At 49.3% G+C, this 23,655-nt stretch overlaps 1 protein-coding gene across 1 annotated transcript in view; it reads left to right on the forward strand.

Annotated features, from left to right (window-relative positions):
* Positions 1-23,316, forward strand: part of vps39 (VPS39 subunit of HOPS complex) — a gene marked incomplete at its 5' end in the record, with an annotated part of 60,812 nt that extends 37,496 nt beyond the window's left edge. The window contains 9 exons of the mRNA XM_038983048.1: positions 1,385-1,514; positions 3,490-3,632; positions 4,466-4,606; positions 7,471-7,612; positions 15,219-15,305; positions 15,534-15,607; positions 15,819-16,035; positions 22,621-22,749; positions 23,210-23,316. Coding sequence (XP_038838976.1) covers positions 1,385-1,514; positions 3,490-3,632; positions 4,466-4,606; positions 7,471-7,612; positions 15,219-15,305; positions 15,534-15,607; positions 15,819-16,035; positions 22,621-22,749; positions 23,210-23,316 — 1,170 coding nt within the window. The remainder of the gene's footprint in view (positions 1-1,384; positions 1,515-3,489; positions 3,633-4,465; positions 4,607-7,470; positions 7,613-15,218; positions 15,306-15,533; positions 15,608-15,818; positions 16,036-22,620; positions 22,750-23,209) is intronic.
* Between the last annotated feature and the right edge of the window lie 339 nt (positions 23,317-23,655).

Consider the following 23,655-nt stretch of genomic DNA (forward strand, 5'->3'; position numbering starts at 1 on the left):
GTGGGCATTCTATGTTATGTGTTTCTATGTTTGGTTTAGGGTTGTCAACTAGCCTGATATGGTTCTCAATCAGGGGCAGGTGTTTTACGTTTCCTCTGATTGGGAACCATATTTAGGTAGGCTGTTCTCACTGTTTGTTTGTGGGTGATTGTTCCTGTTCATTGCGTTCTTCGTTGTCTGTATGTTCACATGTTCAGGTCTGTAGCGTCGTTAGTTTCATTTTCTGTTTATTGTTTTTGTTCGTGTTAAGTGTTTCCAATAAATATGGAAACATACCACGCTGCGCTTTGGTCCTCCTCTCTTCCACCTAACGACAAGCGTTACACTCAGCCTATTGAGGACAGTCTGAGCACTGACGGAGGGATTGTGCGTTCCTGGTGTAACCGGACAGTTGTTGTTGCCATCCTGTACCTGTCCCGCAGATGTGATGTTCGGATGTACCAATCCTGTGCAGGTGTTGTTACACGTGGTCTGCCACTGTGAGGACGATCAGCTGTCCGTCCTGTCTCCCTGTGTCGCTGTCTTAGTTGTCTCACAGTACGGACATTGCAATTTATTGCCCTGGCCACATCTGCAGTCCTCATGCCTCCTTGCAGCATGCCTAAGGCACGTTCACGCAGATGAGCAGGGACCCTGGGCATCTTTCTTTTGGTGTTTTTCAGAGTCAGTAGAAAGGCCTCTTTGGGGTCCTAAGTTTTATAACTGTGACCTTAATTGCCTACCGTCTGTAAGCTGTTAGTGTCTTAACGACCGTTCCACAGGTGCATATTCATTAATTATTTATGGTTCATTGAACAATAGTTAGCGGTGGGACAGAGATATGATATAGGCCAGAGGGTTAGCGGTGGGACAGAGATATGATATAGGCCAGAGGGTTAGCGGTGGGACAGAGATATGATATAGGCCAGAGGGTTAGCGGTGGGACAGAGATATGATATAGGCCAGAGGGTTAGCAGTGGGACAGAGATATGATATAGGCCAGAGGGTTAGCAGTGGGACAGAGATATGATATAGGCCAGAGGGTTAGCGGTGGGACAGAGATATGATATAGGCCAGAGGGTTAGCGGTGGGACAGAGATATGATATAGGCCAGAGGGTTAGCGGTGGGACAGAGATATGATATAGGCCAGAGGGTTAGCAGTGGGACAGAGATATGATACTGACCTGTCATGGTGTGACTCACTACATCCCTCTCCCCTCCCCTCTCCTCTCTCTCCATCCCTCTCCCCTCCCCATCTCTCCATCCCTCTTTCCCCTCCTCTATCCCTCTTATTCTTCTCCCCTCCCCATCTCTCCATCCCTCTCTCCTCCCTCCCCATCCCTCTTATTCTTCTCCCCTCCCCATCTCTCCATCTTTCCCCTCCTCCACCCCCCTCTCCCCCAGAAGATGAAGGATGATGTGGAAGGAGACAAGAGACAGCAGATTCACCACATCCAGAATCTCTATGCCTTCAATCTGTTCTGTCAGAAGAGGTTCGATGACTCCATGCAGGTGTTCGCTAAGCTCGGCACAGGTGAGCTTCTGGCTGTCCGTTAACTACCTGATCAGGTCTGTCCGTTAACTACCTGATCAGGTCTGTCCGTTAACTACCTGATCAGGTCTGTCCGTTAACTACCTGAACAGGTCTGTCCGTTAACTACGTCTGTCCGTTAACTACCTGATCAGGTCTGTCCGTTAACTACCTGATCAGGTCTGTCCGTTAACTACCTGATCAGGTCTGTCCGTTAACTACCTGATCAGGTCTGTCCGTTAACTACCTGATCAGGTCTGTCCGTTAACTACCTGAACAGGTCTGTCCGTTAACTACCTGATCAGGTCTGTCCGTTAACTACCTGAACAGGTCTGTCCGTTAACTACCTGAACAGGTCTGTCCGTTAACTACCTGAACAGGTCTGTCCGTTAACTACCTGATCAGGTCTGTCCGTTAACTACCTGAACAGGTCTGTCCGTTAACTACCTGAACAGGTCTGTCCGTTAACTACCTGAACAGGTCTGTCCGTTAACTACCTGAACAGGTCTGTCCGTTAACTACCTGATCAGGTCTGTCCGTTAACTACCTGATCAGGTCTGTCCGTTAACTACCTGATCAGGTCTGTCCGTTAACTACCTGAACAGGTCTGTCCGTTAACTACCTGAACAGGTCTGTCCGTTAACTACCTGAACAGGTCTGTCCGTTAACTACCTGAACAGGTCTGTCCGTTAACTACCTGAACAGGTCTGTCCGTTAACTACCTGAACAGGTCTGTCCGTTAACTACCTGAACAGGTCTGTCCGTTAACTACCTGAACAGGTCTGTCCGTTAACTACCTGAACAGGTCTGTCCGTTAACTACCTGAACAGGTCTGTCCGTTAACTACCTGATCAGGTCTGTCCGTTAACTACCTGAACAGGTCTGTCCGTTAACTACCTGAACAGGTCTGTCCGTTAACTACTGGAACAGGTCTGTCCGTTAACTACCTGAACAGGTCTGTCCGTTAACTACCTGAACAGGTCTGTCCGTTAACTACCTGAACAGGTCTGTCCGTTAACTACCTGAACAGGTCTGTCCGTTAACTACCTGAACAGGTCTGTCCGTTAACTACCTGAACAGGTCTGTCCGTTAACTACCTGAACAGGTCTGTCCGTTAACTACCTGAACAGGTCTGTCCGTTAACTACCTGAACAGGTCTGTCCGTTAACTACCTGAACAGGTCTGTCTGTTAACTACCTGAACAGGTCTGTCCGTTAACTACCTGAACAGGTCTGTCCGTTAACTACCTGAACAGGTCTGTCCGTTAACTACCTGAACAGGTCTGTCCGTTAACTACCTGAACAGGTCTGTCCGTTAACTACCTGATCAGGTCTGTCCGTTAACTACCTGAACAGGTCTGTCCGTTAACTACCTGATCAGGTCTGTCCGTTAACTACCTGATCAGGTCTGTCCGTTAACTACCTGAACAGGTCTGTCCGTTAACTACCTGAACAGGTCTGTCCGTTAACTACCTGAACAGGTCTGTCCGTTAACTACCTGAACAGGTCTGTCCGTTAACTACCTGAACAGGTCTCTCTGTTAACTACCTGATCAGGTCTGTCCGTTAACTACCTGATCAGGTCTGTCCGTTAACTACCTGAACAGGTCTGTCTGTTAACTACCTGATCAGGTCTGTCCGTTAACTACCTGAACAGGTCTGTCCGTTAACTACCTGAACAGGTCTGTCCGTTAACTACCTGAACAGGTCTGTCCGTTAACTACCTGAACAGGTCTGTCCGTTAACTACCTGAACAGGTCTGTCCGTTAACTACCTGAACAGGTCTCTAATGACACCCTATTCTCTTTGTAGTGCACTACTTTAGACCAGGGTCCATAGGACACCCTTTTCCCTACGTTATGTTGTATACAGCAGTACTGTGTGTGTAATACCATTACAGTGAATGTTGTACTATATAAAGCCTCTGGTCATTAGCAGTTTACAGGGAACAGAGGGTGACGCTGTACCTTCTTCCAACAGATCCCACCCATGTGATTGGTCTGTATCCTGACCTGCTCCCCGCTGACTACCGTAAACAGCTGCACTACCCCAACCCCCTGCCCAGTCTGTCTGGAGCAGAGCTGGAGAAGGCTCACCTCGCGCTCATAGACTACCTGACACAGGTGGGTGGGGGGGGGTGTAGACCAGCGTGTAGTACTCACTCCTAATGGTCCATATGCATGTATTGTCCCCGTCAGGTGACCTGTGTATTGTCCCCGTCAGGTGACCTGTGTATTGTCCCCGTCAAGTGACCTGTGTATTGTCCCCGTCAGGTGACCTGTGTATTGTCCCCGTCAGGTGACCTGTGTATTGCCCCCGTCAGGTGACCTGTGTATTGTCCCCGTCAGGTGACCTGTGTATTGTCCCCGTCAGGTGACCTGTGTATTGTCCCCGTCAGGTGACCTGTGTATTGTCCCCGTCAGGTGACCTGTGTATTGTCCCCGTCAGGTGACCTGTGTATTGTCCCCGTCAGGTGACCTGTGTATTGTCCCCGTCAGGTGACCTGTGTATTGTCCCCGTCAGGTGACCTGTGTATTGTCCCCGTCAGGTGACCTGTGTATTGTCCCCGTCAGGTGACCTGTGTATTGTCCCCGTCAGGTGACCTGTGTATTGTCCCCGTCAGGTGACCTGTGTATTGCCCCCGTCAGGTGACCTGTGTATTGCCCCCGTCAGGTGACCTGTGTATTGTCCCCGTCAGGTGACCTGTGTATTGCCCCCGTCAGGTGACCTGTGTATTGCCCCCGTCAGGTGACCTGTGTATTGTCCCCGTCAGGTGACCTGTGTATTGCCCCCGTCAGGTGACCTGTGTATTGCCCCCGTCAGGTGACCTGTGTATTGTCCCCGTCAGGTGACCTGTGTATGTTTTTGATTCTATGGAACCCACGACTCTGAAAATCAGTGATAAGTGTAACTAAGTGACCATCCTGTCTCGTACAATGGAATGTGTCTGTTCCAGAAACGCAGTCACCTGGTGAAGCAGCTGAACGACTCGGACCCGTCCACGCCGTCTCCCCTCATGGAAGGAACCCCCACCATCAAGAGCAGGAAGAAACTCCTGCAGATCATCGACACCACGCTGCTCAAATGCTACCTGCATGTACGTATGGATCCCTCAGACGTACTCCCCATTCCATTGTAATGCTACCTTAATGTACGTATGGATCCCTCAGACGTACTCCCCATTCCATTGTAATGCTACCTTAATGTACGTATGGATCCCTCAGACGTACTCCCCATTCCATTGTAATGCTACCTTAATGTACGTATGGATCCCTCAGACGTACTCCCCATTCCATGGTAATGCTACCTTAATGTACGTATGGATCCCTCAGACGTACTCCCCATTCCATGGTAATGCTACCTTAATGTACGTATGGATCCCTCAGACGTACTGCCCATTCCATTGTAATGCTACCTTAATGTACGTATGGATCCCTCAGACGTACTCCCCATTCCATGGTAATGCTACCTTAATGTACGTATGGATCCCTCAGACGTACTCCCCATTCCATTGTAATGCTACCTTAATGTACGTATGGATCCCTCAGACGTACTCCCCATTCCATTGTAATGCTACCTTAATGTACTTATGGATCCCTCAGACGTACTGCCCATTCCATTGTAATGCTACCTTAATGTACGTATGGATCCCTCAGACGTACTCCCCATTCCATGGTAATGCTACCTTAATGTACGTATGGATCCCTCAGACGTACTCCCCATTCCATGGTAATGCTACCTTAATGTACGTATGGATCCCTCAGACGTACTCCCCATTCCATTGTAATGCTACCTTAATGTACGTATGGATCCCTCAGACGTACTCCCCATTCCATTGTAATGCTACCTTAATGTACGTATGGATACCTCAGACGTACTCCCCATTCCATTGTAATGCTACCTTAATGTACGTATGGATCCCTCAAACATACTCCCCATTCCATTGTAATGCTACCTTAATGTACGTATGGATCCCTCAGACGTACTCCCCATTCCATTGTAATGCTACCTTAATGTACGTATGGATCCCTCAGACGTACTCCCCATTCCATGGTAATGCTACCTTAATGTACGTATGGATCCCTCAGACGTACTCCCCATTCCATGGTAATGCTACCTTAATGTACGTATGGATCCCTCAGACGTACTCCCCATTCCATTGTAATGCTACCTTAATGTACGTATGGATCCCTCAGACGTACTCCCCATTCCATTGTAATGCTACCTTAATGTACGTATGGATCCCTCAGACGTACTCCCCATTCCATTGTAATGCTACCTTAATGTACGTATGGATACCTCAGACGTACTCCCCATTCCATTGTAATGCTACCTTAATGTACGTATGGATCCCTCAGACATACTCCCCATTCCATTGTAATGCTACCTTAATGTACGTATGGATCCCTCAGACGTACTCCCCATTCCATTGTAATGCTACCTTAATGTACGTATGGATCCCTCAGACGTACTCCCCATTCCATTGTAATGTTACCTTAATGTACGTATGGATCCCTCAGACGTACTCCCCATTCCATTGTAATGCTACCTTAATGTACGTATGGATCCCTCAGACGTACTCCCCATTCCATTGTAATGCTACCTGCATGTACGAATGGATCCCTCAGACGTACTCTCCATTCCATTGTTATGGAACTTCGCTGTATACCAAATTAAAATCAATTGATTTCAAAGTTTAATTAGCTAGTTTTTAACAATTTCCCCAAAAACACATTTACAGGAAGATCTGTGCAGATACAACATTTCGTTTGGGGATAAATTGAGGGAGATTTATGATTCTGTTACCAAACTTTGCATCTGCTGTGATATTTAAAAAAAAATATATTTACTGTTTTAAATTGTTCAAAGTAGCCATTGTGCATAGAGTTGTATGATTTGTTAAACTTTTAAATCAAAGGTTTTTGTTTTAATGTGAAAAATTTGACTAATTCTGTTACTGTAGAATTACCCTTATATCCTCTCTCCAGTCCAACGTGGCCCTGGTGTCGCCTCTGTTAATCTAGTGTCTCCTCTCTCCAGACCAACGTGGCCCCTGGTGTCCCCTGTGTTAATCTAGTGTCTCTCTCCAGACCAACGTGGCCCCTGGTGTCCCCTGTGTTAATCTCGTGTCTCTCTCCTCTCTCCAGTCCAACGTGGCCCTGGTGTCCCCTGTGTTAATCTCTCCTCTCTCCAGTCCAACGTGGCCCTGGTGTCCCCTGTGTTAATCTCTCCTCTCTCCAGACCAACGTGGCCCCTGGTGTCCCCTGTGTTAATCTAGTGTCTCTCTCCTCTCTCCAGACCAACGTGGCCCCTGGTGTCCCCTGTGTTAATCTAGTGTCTCTCTCCTCTCTCCAGACCAACGTGGCCCTGGTGTCCCCTCTGTTATTCTAGTGTCTCCTCTCTCCAGACCAACGTGGCCCTGGTGTCCCCTGTGTTAATCTCGTGTCTCTCTCCTCTCTCCAGACCAACGTGGCCCTGGTGTCCCCTGTGTTAATCTAGTGTCTCTCTCCAGACCAACGTGGCCCCTGGTGTCCCCTGTGTTAATCTCTCCTCTCTCCAGACCAACGTGGCCCCTGTGTTAATCTAGTGTCTCTCTCCTCTCTCCAGACCAACGTGTCCCCTGTGTTAATCTAGTGTCTCTCTCCTCTCTCCAGTCCAACGTGTCCCCTGTGTTAATCTAGTGTCTCTCTCCTCTCTCCAGACCAACGTGGCCCCTGTGTTAATCTAGTGTCTCCTCTCTCCAGACCAACGTGTCCCCTGTGTTAATCTAGTGTCTCTCTTCTCTCTCCAGACCAACGTGGCCCCTGGTGTCCCCTGTGTTAATCTCGTGTCTCTCTCCTCTCTCCAGACCAACGTGGCCCTGGTGTCCCCTGTGTTAATCTCGTGTCTCTCTCCTCTCTCCAGTCCAACGTGGCCCCTGGTGTCCCCTGTGTTAATCTAGTGTCTCTCTTCTCTCTCCAGACCAACGTGGCCCTGGTGTCCCCTCTGTTGCGTCTGGACAATAACCACTGTCACATTGAGGAGAGTGAGTACATCCTGAAGAAGGCCCACAAGTACAGCGAGCTCATCATCCTCTATGAGAAGAAGGGCCTGCATCAGAAAGGTAATGAGCACCATCACACCTCCTCCTCCATGCTTCAAAGGTAATGAGCGTTGTCACTGGCACCGTTTACACCGTCTGCTCATTATCCTCTATGAGAAGAAGGGCCCGCATCAGAAACAGTAATGAGCGTTGTCACTATGGCAGCGTTTACACAGGCAGCTCAAATCTGATATTTTTTTTTTTTTTTTTTTTACTAATTGTTCTTTTGACCAATCAGATCAGCTCCCTTGACAATCATTGTGCTTCGTGTGTAAATGAAGCGTGTCGACGCGAGACATCAGAGTCCTGGGTCTGTGGAGCACTAGACATCAGTCACAGAGTCCTGGGTCTGTGGAGCACTAGACATCAGTCACAGAGTCCTGGGTCTGTGGAGCACTAGACATCAGTCACAGAGTCCTGGGTCTGTGGAGCACTAGACATCAGTCACAGAGTCCTGGGTCTGTGGAGCACTAGACATCAGTCACAGAGTCCTGGGTCTGTGGAGCACTAGACATCAGTCACAGAGTCCTGGGTCTGTGGAGCACTAGACATCAGTCACAGAGTCCTGGGTCTGTGGAGCACTAGACATCAGTCACAGAGTCCTGGGTCTGTGGAGCACTAGACATCAGTCACAGAGTCCTGGGTCTGTGGAGCACTAGACATCAGTCACAGAGTCCTGGGTCTGTGGAGCACTAGACATCAGTCACAGAGTCCTGGGTCTGTGGAGCACTAGACATCAGTCACAGAGTCCTGGGTCTGTGGAGCACTAGACATCAGTCACAGAGTCCTGGGTCTGTGGAGCACTAGACATCAGTCACATAGTCCTGGGTATGTGGAGCACTAGACATCAGTCACAGAGTCCTGGGTATGTGGAGCACTAGACATCAGTCACATAGTCCTGGGTATGTGGAGCACTAGACATCAGTCACAGAGTCCTGGGTATGTGGAGCAATAACTCTACATATTAGTCATTTAGTCAACACTCTTATCCAGAGTTAGAATTAGTGCATCCAACTTGCATCGGTTAAACAACCGCATATGGACACCATCATTGTGGCTAAAACCTTCCGAAATAGCTGCTATCTACAACGTCTGTGCTAGTGAGAGTAGAAGACGGTGTTACACACAGAGGATCTGTTGTTTCTGAGCATGAAGGAGGACTGTCTGAAGGAAGGATCCCTCTCAGAGCTCTGATCTCTCTATGATGTGTCCTGTCTGAAGGAAGGATCCCTCTCAGAGCTCTGATCTCTCTGTGATGTGTCCTGTCTGAAGGAAGGATCCCTCTCAGAGCTCTGCTCTCTCTGTGGTGTGTCCTGTCTGAAGGAAGGATCCCTCTCAGAGCTCTGATCTCTCTGTGGTGTGTCCTGTCTGAAGGAAGGATCCCTCTCAGAGCTCTGATCTCTGTGTGATGTGTCCTGTCTGAAGGAAGGATCCCTCTCAGGGCTCTGCTCTCTGTGATGTGTCCTGTCTGAAGGAAGGATCCCTATCAGGGCTCTGATCTCTGTGTGATGTGTCCTGTCTGAAGGAAGGATCTCTCTCAGAGCTCTGCTCTCTGTGATGTGTCCTGTCTGAAGGAAGGATCCCTCTCAGAGCTCTGCTCTCTGTGATGTGTCCTGTCTGAATGAAGGATCCCTCTCAGGGCTCTGCTCTCTGTGTGATGTGTCCTGTCTGAAGGAAGGATCCCTCTCAGAGCTCTGATCTCTCTGTGATGTGTCCTGTCTGAAGGAAGGATCCCTCTCAGAGCTCTGATCTCTCTGTGATGTGTCCTGTCTGAAGGAAGGATCCCTCTCAGAGCTCTGCTCTCTGTGATGTGTCCTGTCTGAAGGAAGGATCTCTCTCAGAGCTCTGCTCTCTGTGATGTGTCCTGTCTGAAGGAAGGATCCCTCTCAGAGCTCTGATCTCTCTGTGATGTGTCCTGTCTGAAGGAAGGATCCCTCTCAGAGCTCTGCTCTCTGTGGTGTGTCCTGTCTGAAGGAAGGATCCCTCTCAGAGCTCTGCTCTCTGTGGTGTGTCCTGTCTGAAGGAAGGATCCCTCCCAGAGCTCTGATCTCTCTGTGATGTGTCCTGTCTGAAGGAAGGATCCCTCTCAGAGCTCTGATCTCTCTGTGATGTGTCCTGTCTGAAGGAAGGATCCCTCTCAGAGCTCTGATCTCTCTGTGATGTGTCCTGTCTGAAGGAAGGATCCCTCTCAGAGCTCTGATCTCTCTGTGGTGTGTCCTGTCTGAAGGAAGGATCCCTCTCAGAGCTCTGATCTCTCTGTGGTGTGTCCTGTCTGAAGGAAGGATCCCTCTCAGAGCTCTGATCTCTGTGGTGTGTCCTGTCTGAAGGAAGGATCCCTCTCAGAGCTCTGATCTCTCTGTGATGTGTCCTGTCTGAAGGAAGGATCCCTCCCAGAGCTCTGATCTCTCTGTGATGTGTCCTGTCTGAAGGAAGGATCCCTCCCAGAGCTCTGCTCTCTGTGATGTGTCCTGTCTGAATGAAGGATCCCTCTCAGGGCTCTGCTCTCTCTGTGATGTGTCCTGTCTGAAGGAAGGATCCCTCTCAGAGCTCTGATCTCTCTGTGATGTGTCCTGTCTGAAGGAAGGATCCCTCCCAGAGCTCTGCTCTCTGTGATGTGTCCTGTCTGAAGGAAGGATCCCTCTCAGAGCTCTGCTCTCTCTGTGGTGTGTCCTGTCTGAAGGAAGGATCCCTCCCAGAGCTCTGATCTCTCTGTGGTGTGTCCTGTCTGAAGGAAGGATCCCTCTCAGAGCTCTGATCTCTGTGTGATGTGTCCTGTCTGAAGGAAGGATCCCTCTCAGGGCTCTGCTCTCTGTGATGTGTCCTGTCTGAAGGAAGGATCCCTATCAGGGCTCTGATCTCTGTGTGATGTGTCCTGTCTGAAGGAAGGATCTCTCTCAGAGCTCTGCTCTCTGTGATGTGTCCTGTCTGAAGGAAGGATCCCTCCCAGAGCTCTGATCTCTCTGTGATGTGTCCTGTCTGAAGGAAGGATCCCTCCCAGAGCTCTGCTCTCTGTGATGTGTCCTGTCTGAAGGAAGGATCCCTCTCAGAGCTCTGCTTTCTGTGATGTGTCCTGTCTGAATGAAGGATCCCTCTCAAAGCTCTGATCTCTCTGTGGTGTGTCCTGTCTGAAGGAAGGATCCCTCTCAGAGCTCTGATCTCTCTGTGGTGTGTCCTGTCTGAAGGAAGGATCCCTCCCAGAGCTCTGATCTCTCTGTGATGTGTCCTGTCTGAAGGAAGGATCCCTCCCAGAGCTCTGCTCTCTGTGATGTGTCCTGTCTGAATGAAGGATCCCTCTCAGGGCTCTGCTCTCTCTGTGATGTGTCCTGTCTGAAGGAAGGATCCCTCTCAGAGCTCTGATCTCTCTGTGATGTGTCCTGTCTGAAGGAAGGATCCCTCCCAGAGCTCTGCTCTCTGTGATGTGTCCTGTCTGAAGGAAGGATCCCTCTCAGAGCTCTGCTCTCTGTGATGTGTCCTGTCTGAATGAAGGATCCCTCTCAGGGCTCTGCTCTCTCTCTGATGTGTCCTGTCTGAAGGAAGGATCCCTCTCAGAGCTCTGCTCTCTGTGATGTGTCCTGTCTGAATGAAGGATCCCTCTCAGAGCTCTGCTTTCTGTGATGTGTCCTGTCTGAAGGAAGGATCCCTCTCAGAGCTCTGCTCTCTGTGATGTGTCCTGTCTGAAGGAAGGATCCCTCTCAGAGCTCTGCTTTCTGTGATGTGTCCTGTCTGAATGAAGGATCCCTCTCAAAGCTCTGATCTCTCTGTGGTGTGTCCTGTCTGAAGGAAGGATCCCTCCCAGATAAGCTCGGAGTCCCCATGGTTTGTCTCCCAGGACTGGAGGCTGGCCCACACCATGGTTGGACAGTCATCCTCATACCTCTTAGATCATAGCTGTCTTTATGCTATTAGTGCTGGTTCTGGGCCAGGCCAGTGTGTTTTTAATCAGTCTGCCACAAGCTGTTGTAGTGATGTAATGCTGCTGAGGTTTCTGTGTGCTTCTCTCTCTCTCTCTCTCTTGCTCTCTCTCTCTCTCTCTCTCTCTCTCTCTCTCTCTCGGTCTCTCTCTCTCTGCCTCTCTCTCTCCGTCTCTCTCTCTCTCTCTCTCTCTCTGTTTCTCTCTCTCTCTCTCTGCCTCTCTCTGTCTCTCCATTGGGAGTGTGTTCACCTGGATATTCAAGGACTTGTGGTTGTGCTAAGTGCTCAGTAGACCGTAATGATACTGTAACCTCAATCCTCCCCTGGTCTTGTAAATCACCTCGTGTGTGTTTCCATCCCCCAGCCCTACAGGTGTTGTTGGACCAGTCCACCAAGGCTAACTCTCCCCTCTTCCTCCCCCAGCCCTACAGGTGTTGTTGGACCAGTCCACCAAGGCTAACTCTCCCCTCTTCCTCCCCCAGCCCTACAGGTGTTGTTGGACCAGTCCACCAAGGCTAACTCTCCCCTCTTCCTCCCCCAGCCCTACAGGTGTTGTTGGACCAGTCCACCAAGGCTAACTCTCCCCTCTTCCTCCCCCAGCCCTGCAGGTGTTGTTGGACCAGTCCACCAAGGCTAACTCTCCCCTCTTCCTCCCCCAGCCCTACAGGTGTTGTTGGACCAGTCCACCAAGGCTAACTCTCCCCTCTTCCTCCCCCAGCCCTACAGGTGTTGTTGGATCAGTCCACCAAGGCTAACTCTCCCCTCTTCCTCCCCCAGCCCTACAGGTGTTGTTGGACCAGTCCACCAAGGCTAACTCTCCCCTCTTCCTCTCCCAGCCCTACAGGTGTTGGATCAGTCCACCAAGGCTAACTCTCCCCTCTTCCTCCCCCAGCCCTACAGGTGTTGTTGGACCAGTCCACCAAGGCTAACTCTCCCCTCTTCCTCCCCCAGCCCTACAGGTGTTGTTGGATCAGTCCACCAAGGCTAACTCTCCCCTCTTCCTCCCCCAGCCCTACAGGTGTTGTTGGACCAGTCCACCAAGGCTAACTCTCCCCTCTTCCTCCCCCAGCCCTACAGGTGTTGTTGGACCAGTCCACCAAGGCTAACTCTCCCCTCTTCCTCTCCCAGCCCTACAGGTGTTGTTGGACCAGTCCACCAAGGCTAACTCTCCCCTCTTCCTCCCCCAGCCCTACAGGTGTTGGATCAGTCCACCAAGGCTAACTCTCCCCTCTTCCTCCCCCAGCCCTACAGGTGTTGTTGGACCAGTCCACCAAGGCTAACTCTCCCCTCTTCCTCCCCCAGCCCTACAGGTGTTGTTGGACCAGTCCACCAAGGCTAACTTTCCCCTCTTCCTCCCCCAGCCCTACAGGTGTTGTTGGACCAGTCCACCAAGGCTAACTCTCCCCTCTTCCTCCCCCAGCCCTACAGGTGTTGTTGGACCAGTCCACCAAGGCTAACTCTCCCCTCTTTCTCCCCCAGCCCTGCAGGTGTTGTTGGACCAGTCCACCAAGGCTAACTCTCCCCTCTTCCTCCCCCAGCCCTACAGGTGTTGTTGGACCAGTCCACCAAGGCTAACTCTCCCCTCTTCCTCCCCCAGCCCTACAGGTGTTGTTGGACCAGTCCACCAAGGCTAACTCTCCCCTCTTCCTCCCCCAGCCCTACAGGTGTTGTTGGACCAGTCCACCAAGGCTAACTCTCCCCTCTTCCTCCCCCAGCCCTGCAGGTGTTGTTGGACCAGTCCACCAAGGCTAACTCTCCCCTCTTCCTCCCCCAGCCCTACAGGTGTTGTTGGACCAGTCCACCAAGGCTAACTCTCCCCTCTTCCTCCCCCAGCCCTACAGGTGTTGTTGGATCAGTCCACCAAGGCTAACTCTCCCCTCTTCCTCCCCCAGCCCTACAGGTGTTGTTGGACCAGTCCACCAAGGCTAACTCTCCCCTCTTCCTCCCCCAGCCCTACAGGTGTTGTTGGACCAGTCCACCAAGGCTAACTCTCCCCTCTTCCTCCCCCAGCCCTACAGGTGTTGTTGGACCAGTCCACCAAGGCTAACTCTCCCCTCTTCCTCCCCCAGCCCTACAGGTGTTGTTGGACCAGTCCACCAAGGCTAACTCTCCCCTCTTCCTCCCCCAGCCCTACAGGTGTTGTTGGACCAGTCCACCAAGGCTAACTCTCCCCTCTTCCTCCCCCAGCCCTGCAGGTGTTGTTGGACCAGTCCACCAAGGCTAACTCTCCCCTCTTCCTCCCCCAGCCCTACAGGTGTTGTTGGACCAGTCCACCAAGGCTAACTCTCCCCTCTTCCTCCCCCAGCCCTACAGGTGTTGTTGGATCAGTCCACCAAGGCTAACTCTCCCCTCTTCCTCCCCCAGCCCTACAGGTGTTGTTGGACCAGTCCACCAAGGCTAACTCTCCCCTCTTCCTCTCCCAGCCCTACAGGTGTTGGATCAGTCCACCAAGGCTAACTCTCCCCTCTTCCTCCCCCAGCCCTACAGGTGTTGTTGGACCAGTCCACCAAGGCTAACTCTCCCCTCTTCCTCCCCCAGCCCTACAGGTGTTGTTGGATCAGTCCACCAAGGCTAACTCTCCCCTCTTCCTCCCCCAGCCCTACAGGTGTTGTTGGACCAGTCCACCAAGGCTAACTCTCCCCTCTTCCTCCCCCAGCCCTACAGGTGTTGTTGGACCAGTCCACCAAGGCTAACTCTCCCCTCTTCCTCTCCCAGCCCTACAGGTGTTGTTGGACCAGTCCACCAAGGCTAACTCTCCCCTCTTCCTCCCCCAGCCCTACAGGTGTTGGATCAGTCCACCAAGGCTAACTCTCCCCTCTTCCTCCCCCAGCCCTACAGGTGTTGTTGGACCAGTCCACCAAGGCTAACTCTCCCCTCTTCCTCCCCCAGCCCTACAGGTGTTGTTGGACCAGTCCACCAAGGCTAACTTTCCCCTCTTCCTCCCCCAGCCCTACAGGTGTTGTTGGACCAGTCCACCAAGGCTAACTCTCCCCTCTTCCTCCCCCAGCCCTACAGGTGTTGTTGGACCAGTCCACCAAGGCTAACTCTCCCCTCTTTCTCCCCCAGCCCTGCAGGTGTTGTTGGACCAGTCCACCAAGGCTAACTCTCCCCTCTTCCTCCCCCAGCCCTACAGGTGTTGTTGGACCAGTCCACCAAGGCTAACTCTCCCCTCTTCCTCCCCCAGCCCTACAGGTGTTGTTGGACCAGTCCACCAAGGCTAACTCTCCCCTCTTCCTCCCCCAGCCCTACAGGTGTTGTTGGACCAGTCCACCAAGGCTAACTCTCCCCTCTTCCTCCCCCAGCCCTGCAGGTGTTGTTGGACCAGTCCACCAAGGCTAACTCTCCCCTCTTCCTCCCCCAGCCCTACAGGTGTTGTTGGACCAGTCCACCAAGGCTAACTCTCCCCTCTTCCTCCCCCAGCCCTACAGGTGTTGTTGGATCAGTCCACCAAGGCTAACTCTCCCCTCTTCCTCCCCCAGCCCTACAGGTGTTGTTGGACCAGTCCACCAAGGCTAACTCTCCCCTCTTCCTCCCCCAGCCCTACAGGTGTTGTTGGACCAGTCCACCAAGGCTAACTCTCCCCTCTTCCTCCCCCAGCCCTACAGGTGTTGTTGGACCAGTCCACCAAGGCTAACTCTCCCCTCTTCCTCCCCCAGCCCTACAGGTGTTGTTGGACCAGTCCACCAAGGCTAACTCTCCCCTCTTCCTCCCCCAGCCCTACAGGTGTTGTTGGACCAGTCCACCAAGGCTAACTCTCCCCTAAAGGGACATGAGAGGACTGTGCAGTACCTCCAGAGACTGGGTGAGCGTTTCTCCCCACACCACGTCAACACAGTTTTAAACTATCCAGAACTGACTGAGAGACATACAATAGGCTTTACAGACAGACAGATTAGTGTTTGACCGACAGAGAACACCTGGACACAGTTATAACACAACAACACCATAGAAATAACACATTACTGCTCTATAACTCTCCCACTCACACCTCCAACACTCTCTCTCTCCTCTTTCTCCTCTCTCTGCTCAGGGATGGAGAATCTAGGCATCATCTTTGAGTTCTCTCCCTGGGTGTTGAAGATCTGTCCTGAAGACGGACTGAAGGTGAGACTGCCTCAATTCCAAAATCGGCCCCTTTCCCCCTAACCCCTGCACTCGATGGAGTCACGCTCGTATGTGGCGTGTTTAAACCTGTAGAATCGAGAGCCGCTCGGAGATCAAACAAAGGAAACATCAAATACATCAACTTCTAAACACCCTCCGACTGAAAATCAGAAAATTAGCACAGTATTTATATTGTGTCTCTCTGCCCCAGATCTTCACTGAGGACCTGACGGAGGTAGAGACCCTTCCCAGAGACAAGGTCCTGAACTTCCTGAGGGAGGGCTTTAAGGAGCTGGCTGTCCCCTACCTGGAACACATCATACACGTCTGGGAGGACACGGGACCTGAGTTCCATAACGTCCTCATTCAGCTGTACCTGGAGAGGGTCCAGGGGCTCATGAAGCAGTACCTCAACTCCCTGCCTGAGGGTAAGACCGAATACTACCAGTACTACTACTACTACCACCACTACTACTACCACTCACCACCAGCACAGTACTGATTCAGCTGTACCTGGAGAGGGTCCAGGGGCTCATGAAGCAGTACCTCAACTCCCTGCCCGAGGGTAAGACCGAATACTACCAGTACTACTACTACTACTACTACTACTACTACTACTACTACCACTACTACTACTACTACCACTACCGCTACTACTACTACCGCTACTATCACTACCACTACTACTATCACTACCACTACTACTATCACTACCGCTACTACTACCACTACTACTACTATCACTACCGCTACTACTACCACTACCGCTACTACTACCACTACTACTACTACTACTACTACTACTACCACTACTACTACTACTACTACCGCTACTACTACCACTACCGCTACTACTACCACTACTACTACTACCACTACTACCACTACTACTACTACCACTACCGCTACTACTACCACTACTACTACTACTACTACTACTACTACCGCTACTACTACTATCACTACCGCTACTACTACCACTACCGCTACTACTACCACTACTACTACTACTACTACTACTACTACCACTACTACTACTACTACCACTATCACTACCACTACTACTACTACTACTACTACTACCGCTACTACTACCACCACTACTACTACTACTACTACTACTACCACTACTACTACTACTACTACTACTACTACCACTACTACTACTACTACCACTATCACTACCACTACTACTACTACTACTACTACTACCGCTACTACTACTACCACTACCGCTACTACTACCACTACCGCTACTACTACCACTACTACTACTACTACTACTACTACTACCACTACTACTACTACTACTACCACTACCGCTACTACTACCACTACTACTACTACTACTACCACTACTACTACTACTACTACTACTACTACCACTACTACTACTACTACTACCACTACCGCTACTACTACCACTACTACTACTACTACTACTACTACCACTACTACTACCACTACCACTACTACTATCACTACCACTATCACTACCACTACTACTACTACTACTACTACTACCGCTACTACTACTACCACTACCGCTACTACTACCACTACCGCTACTACTACTACTACTACTACCACTACTACTACTACTACTACCACTACCGCTACTACTACCACTACTACTACTACTACTACCACTACTACTACTACTACTACTACTACTACCACTACTACTACTACTATTACCACTACCGCTACTACTACCACTACTACTACTACTACTACTACCGCTACTACTACCACTACCGCTACTACTACCACTACTACTACTACTACTACTACTACCACTACTACTACCACTACCACTACTACTATCACTACCACTATCACTACCACTACTACTACTACTACTACCACTACCACTACTACTACTACTACTACCGCTACTACTACCACTACCGCTACTACTACCACTACTACTACTACTACTACTACTACCACTACCACTACTACTATCACTACCACTACTACTATCTACTACTACTACTACTACTACTACTACTACTACTATCTACTACTACCGCTACTACTATTACTACTACTACTACTACTACTACTACTATCTACTACTACTACTACTACTACTACTACTACTACTACTACTACTACTACTACTACTATCTACTACTACTACTACTACTACTACTACTACTATCTACTACTACTACTACTATTACTACTACTACTACTACTACTACTACTACTACTATCTACTACTACTACTACTACTACTATCTACTACTACCGCTACTACTACTACTACTACTACCAGTACCAGTACTACTACTACTATCACTATTAGCACAGTACTGATACTAGAGGGTCCATGAACTCATGAAGCAGTCCCTCAACTCCCTGCCTGGGGGTCGGACCTGCCTGGGGTCGGACCTGCCTGGGGGTCGGGCCTGCCTGGGGGTCGGGCCTGCCTGGGGGTCGGGCCTGCCTGGGGGTCAGACCTGCCTGGGGATGACTATACACACGGATGGAGGCCTGTGGATAAGCCAGCCGTTATCAGCCGGTTGTGCTGAGTGATAAACCCAATGTCGGATTGTTTTTCCTTTTTAAACAACTAATTGACTTACATCGGTTCAGTTGTTTGAATTCCATTTCGGTATAAAAAACTTCTGTTTGCTCAATGCCCTGCAGCTTCTCTAGAGATAAATCCTATAGATGCCCGAACTGTGCGATGTAGTAGGGAGTTGTAGTTTCTCTAGAGATAAATCCTATAGATGCCCGAACTGTGCGATGTAGTAGGGAGTTGTAGTTTCTCTAGAGATAAATCCTATAGATGCCCGAACTGTGCGATGTAGTAGGGAGTTGTAGTTTCTCTAGAGACAAATCCTATAGATGCCCGAACTGTGCGATGTAGTAGGGAGTTGTAGTTTCTCTAGAGATAAATCCTATAGATGCCCGAACTGTGCGATGTAGTAGGGAGTTGTAGTTTCCAACAGACCAATATTCTACGTAGTTTAGTGTTAAAATCGTGCTCATTAACTACAATGATCATAATCCAATGGAGGCTACTTATCCGGTCTGTTACGCCCACTACGTAATGAACAGAAGAATGCATGGTCAAGAAGGGACAGAAAGAGAGCAGTTTCTTTTTGATGTATCTCTACCTGGAAATACATGATCTACGTGATTGATAGTTGGTATTCAGCAGTCATAATAGTATGCCTTATTTACTTTGAACAACTACAAAAAATTGTGATTTTTGTCAGACAGCGTAGACAGCAGCTCTATGGAGATGAAATGACCTGAATGAAATAATCAAGAGTTTTCAAATATAATATACATAACTTTAATAAAATATTTCAGTTGTTAAGTAATGTTAATAACTGGTGGTTTAATAAGTGATCAGCAGTATTGGGAAGTCACTACCATCACGGGACTTTTAATTCATTGTTTTATTCAGTGTTACGGCATTCAAACCCCATAGTTCATTTCGTGTTTACATTTTTTTGTTATTGAAACCGAAGTCGAACCTCGGAAAGCAGTAATCACTCAGCACTTTCAGCCAGAGTATCTTACTGGACTGACAAAACGGACAAAATACTTTTTGGAGTCCTGAGGAAGATCTAGTCAGGTAAAAATCTGTCGTTCTGCCCCTGAGCAAGACAGTTTAACCCACTATTCCCCGGGAGCCGAAGACGTGGATGTTGATTAAAGGCAGCCCCCTGCACCTCTCTGATTCAGAAGGATTGGGTTAAATGAGGAAGACACATCTCTCTGATTCAGAGGGGTTGGGTTAAATGAGGAAGACACATCTCTCTGGTTCAGAGGGGTTGGGTTAAATGAGGAAGACACACCTCTCTGATTCAGAGGGGTTGGGTTAAATGAGGAAGACACACCTCTCTGATTCAGAGGGGTTGGGTTAAATGAGGAAGACACATCTCTCTGATTCAGAGGGGTTGGGTTAAATGAGGAAGACACATCTCTCTGGTTCAGAGGGGTTGGGTTAAATGAGGAAGACACACCTCTCTGATTCAGAGGGGTTGGGTTAAATGAGGAAGACACACCTCTCTGGTTCAGAGGGGTTGGGTTAAATGAGGAAGACACATCTCTCTGATTCAGAGGGGTTGGGTTAAATGAGGAAGACACACCTCTCTGATTCAGAGGGGTTGGGTTAAATGGGGAAGACACACCTCTCTGATTCAGAGGGGTTGGGTTAAATGAGGAAGACACACCTCTCTGATTCAGAGGGGTTGGGTTAAATGAGGAAGACACACCTCTCTGATTCAGAGGGGTTGGGTTAAATGAGGAAGACACACCTCTCTGGTTCAGAGGGGTTGGGTTAAATGAGGAAGACACACCTCTCTGATTCAGAGGGGTTGGGTTAAATGAGGAAGACACACCTCTCTGATTCAGAGGGGTTGGGTTAAATGGGGAAGACACACCTCTCTGATTCAGACGGGTTGGGTTAAATGAGGAAGACACACCTCTCTGGTTCAGAGGGGTTGGGTTAAATGTGGAAGAGACACCTCTCTGATTCAGAGGGGTTGGGTTAAATGAGGAAGACACACCTCTCTGATTCAGAGGGGTTAAATGAGGAAGACACACCTCTCTGATTCAGAGGGGTTGGGTTAAATGAGGAAGACACACCTCTCTGATTCAGAGGGGTTGGGTTAAATGAGGAAGACACACCTCTCTGATTCAGAGGGGTTGAGTTAAATGGGGAAGACACATTTCAGTTGAAGACATTCAGTTGTAAAACTGACTAGGTATCCCCCTTTACAACTGACTAGGTATCCCCCTTTACAACTGACTAGGTATCCCCCTTTACAACTGACTAGGTATCCCCCTTTACAACTGACTAGGTATCCCCCTTTACAACTGACTAGGTATCCCCCTTTACAACTGACTAGGTATCCCCCTTTACAACTGACTAGGTATCCCCCTTTACAACTGACTAGGTATCCCCTTTTCCAACTGACTAGGTATCCCCTTTTCCAACTGACTAGGTATCCCCCTTTCCAACTGACTAGGTATCCCCTTTTACCCTTTACAACTGACTAGGTATCCCCTTTTACCCTTTACAACTGACTAGGTATCCCCCTTTACAACTGACTAGGTATCCCCTTTACAACTGACTAGGTATCCCCCTTTACAACTGACTAGGTATCCCCTTTTCCAACTGACTAGGTATCCCCCTTTCCCTTTCCAACTGACTAGGTATCCCCCTTTCCCTTTCCAACTGACTAGGTATCCCCCTTTCCCTTTCCAACTGACTAGGTATCCCCCTTTCCCTTTCCAACTGACTAGGTATCCCCTTTTCCAACTGACTAGGTATCTCCCTTTCCAACTGACTAGGTATCCCCCTTTCCCTTTCCAACTGACTAGGTATCCCCCTTTCCCTTTCCAACTGACTAGGTATCCCCCTTTCCCTTTCCAACTGACTAGGTATCCCCCTTTCCCTTTACAACTGACTAGGTATCCCCCTTTCCCTTTACAACTGACTAGGTATCCCCCTTTCCCTTTCCAACTGACTAGGTATCCCCCTTTCCCTTTCCAACTGACTAGGTATCCCCCTTTCCAACTGACTAGGTATCCCCCTTTCCAACTGACTAGGTATCCCCCTTTACAACTGACTAGGTATCCCCCTTTACAACTGACTAGGTATCCCCCTTTACAACTGACTAGGTATCCCCCTTTACAACTGACTAGGTATCCCCCTTTACAACTGACTAGGTATCCCCCTTTACAACTGACTAGGTATCCCCCTTTACAACTGACTAGGTATCCCCCTTTACAACTGACTAGGTATCCCCTTTTCCAACTGACTAGGTATCCCCTTTTCCAACTGACTAGGTATCCCCCTTTCCAACTGACTAGGTATCCCCTTTTACCCTTTACAACTGACTAGGTATCCCCTTTTACCCTTTACAACTGACTAGGTATCCCCCTTTACAACTGACTAGGTATCCCCTTTACAACTGACTAGGTATCCCCCTTTACAACTGACTAGGTATCCCCTTTTCCAACTGACTAGGTATCCCCCTTTCCCTTTCCAACTGACTAGGTATCCCCCTTTCCAACTGACTAGGTATCCCCCTTTCCCTTTCCAACTGACTAGGTATCCCCCTTTCCCTTTCCAACTGACTAGGTATCCCCTTTTCCAACTGACTAGGTATCTCCCTTTCCAACTGACTAGGTATCCCCCTTTCCCTTTCCAACTGACTAGGTATCCCCCTTTCCCTTTCCAACTGACTAGGTATCCCCCTTTCCAACTGACTAGGTATCCCCCTTTCCCTTTCCAACTGACTAGGTATCCCCCTTTCCCTTTACAACTGACTAGGTATCCCCCTTTCCCTTTCCAACTGACTAGGTATCCCCCTTTCCCTTTCCAACTGACTAGGTATCCCCCTTTCCAACTGACTAGGTATCCCCCTTTCCAACTGACTAGGTATCCCCCTTTCCAACTGACTAGGTATCCCCCTTTCCCTTTCCAACTGACTAGGTATCCCCCTTTCCCTTTCCAACTGACTAGGTATCCCCCTTTACAACTGACTAGGTATCCCCCTTTACAACTGACTAGGTATCCCCCTTTACAACTGACTAGGTATCCCCTTTTCCAACTCACTAGGTATCCCACTTTCCCTTTCCAACTGACTAGGTATCCCCCTTTACAACTGACTAGGTATCCCCCTTTCCCTTTACAACTGACTAGGTATCCCCCTTTCCAACTGACTAGGTATCCCCCTTTCCCTTTCCAACTGACTAGGTATCCCCCTTTCCCTTTCCAACTGACTAGGTATCCCCCTTTCCCTTTCCAACTGACTAGGTATCCCCCTTTCCCTTTCCAACTGACTAGGTATCCCCCTTTCCCTTTCCAACTGACTAGGTATCCCCCTTTCCCTTTCCAACTGACTAGGTATCCCCCTTTCCCTTTCCAACTGACTAGGTATCCCACTTTCCCTTTCCAACTGACTAGGTATCCCCCTTTTCCCTCCACAGCTGATATGTGATATTCTAATAGATCTATCTGTTCTGTCTTCCTGTAGGTGTTCCTGCAGTGGCTGCTGGGAAGGAGGAGGGGGACCTGGGAGAGTTCAGGAACAAGCTAGTGTGTTTCCTGGAGGTCTCTACCAGCTACGAACCAGGCCGACTCATCTCTGACTTCCCCTTCGATGGTGAGGATGGTTTCGGGTATATCCAACAGTTATTGTTCTTCCTCCTGACTGGTTGCACTTGTAGTGATCGTATGCAGTCCTTTTGTGACTTCTTAAGTTGAAAGCACTGATTTTGTAATTCGCTCTGGATAAGGGAGTTTGTTTAATATTCTAGCCTGGTTCCAGATCTGTTTGTGTTGTCTTGCCAACTCCTATAGCTCATGGCTATATGCTAGCCTCCGTGACCGTGTGCTCACCATGCCACTCGGTTGAAGATAACAAAGGTTATTAAGACAAGAGGATTGTGATATCCCAGAGGTCTTTGCGTGAATGAGGAACAATTCTTAACAATGGGACTAGCGATGCTAGTTACCAACGACGCTGGTCTCATGAATCTATTTTTTTTTAAAGCGTCTGCATGGAAACCTAACTAGTCTTTAGCCTTTGTATCTTCAACCTAGCCATGCCATTTGTCTGTCAGGTCTTCTGGAGGAGCGGGCCCTGCTGCTGGGTCGGATGGGGAAACATGAACAGGCCCTCTTCATCTACGTACACGTCCTGAAGGACACACACATGGCCAAGGAGTGAGTAGTACTACACACGCACACACACAAACACACACACATTTAAAATTAAAATAAAAGAAAAAATAACCTTTATTTAACCAGGTAGGTTAGTTGAGAACAAGTTCTCATTTACAACTGCAACCTGGCCAAGATAAAGCAAAGCAGTGCGACACAAACAACAACACAGAGTTACACATGGAATAAACAAACGTACAGTCAATAATACTGGGGGCTGGGGGAGGGATGTAGAAGACTTGCATCACATAACACCAGATAATCCTGGGACCGTTGAACACTATATTACATGTTCAGCAGAGGATCTGAACTACTTTGTTTTTCTATAGAATGCTTATGAATAAGA

This window comes from Salvelinus namaycush, unplaced genomic scaffold (assembly GCF_016432855.1).
Source record: "Salvelinus namaycush isolate Seneca unplaced genomic scaffold, SaNama_1.0 Scaffold1411, whole genome shotgun sequence".
NCBI lineage: Eukaryota > Metazoa > Chordata > Actinopteri > Salmoniformes > Salmonidae > Salvelinus > Salvelinus namaycush.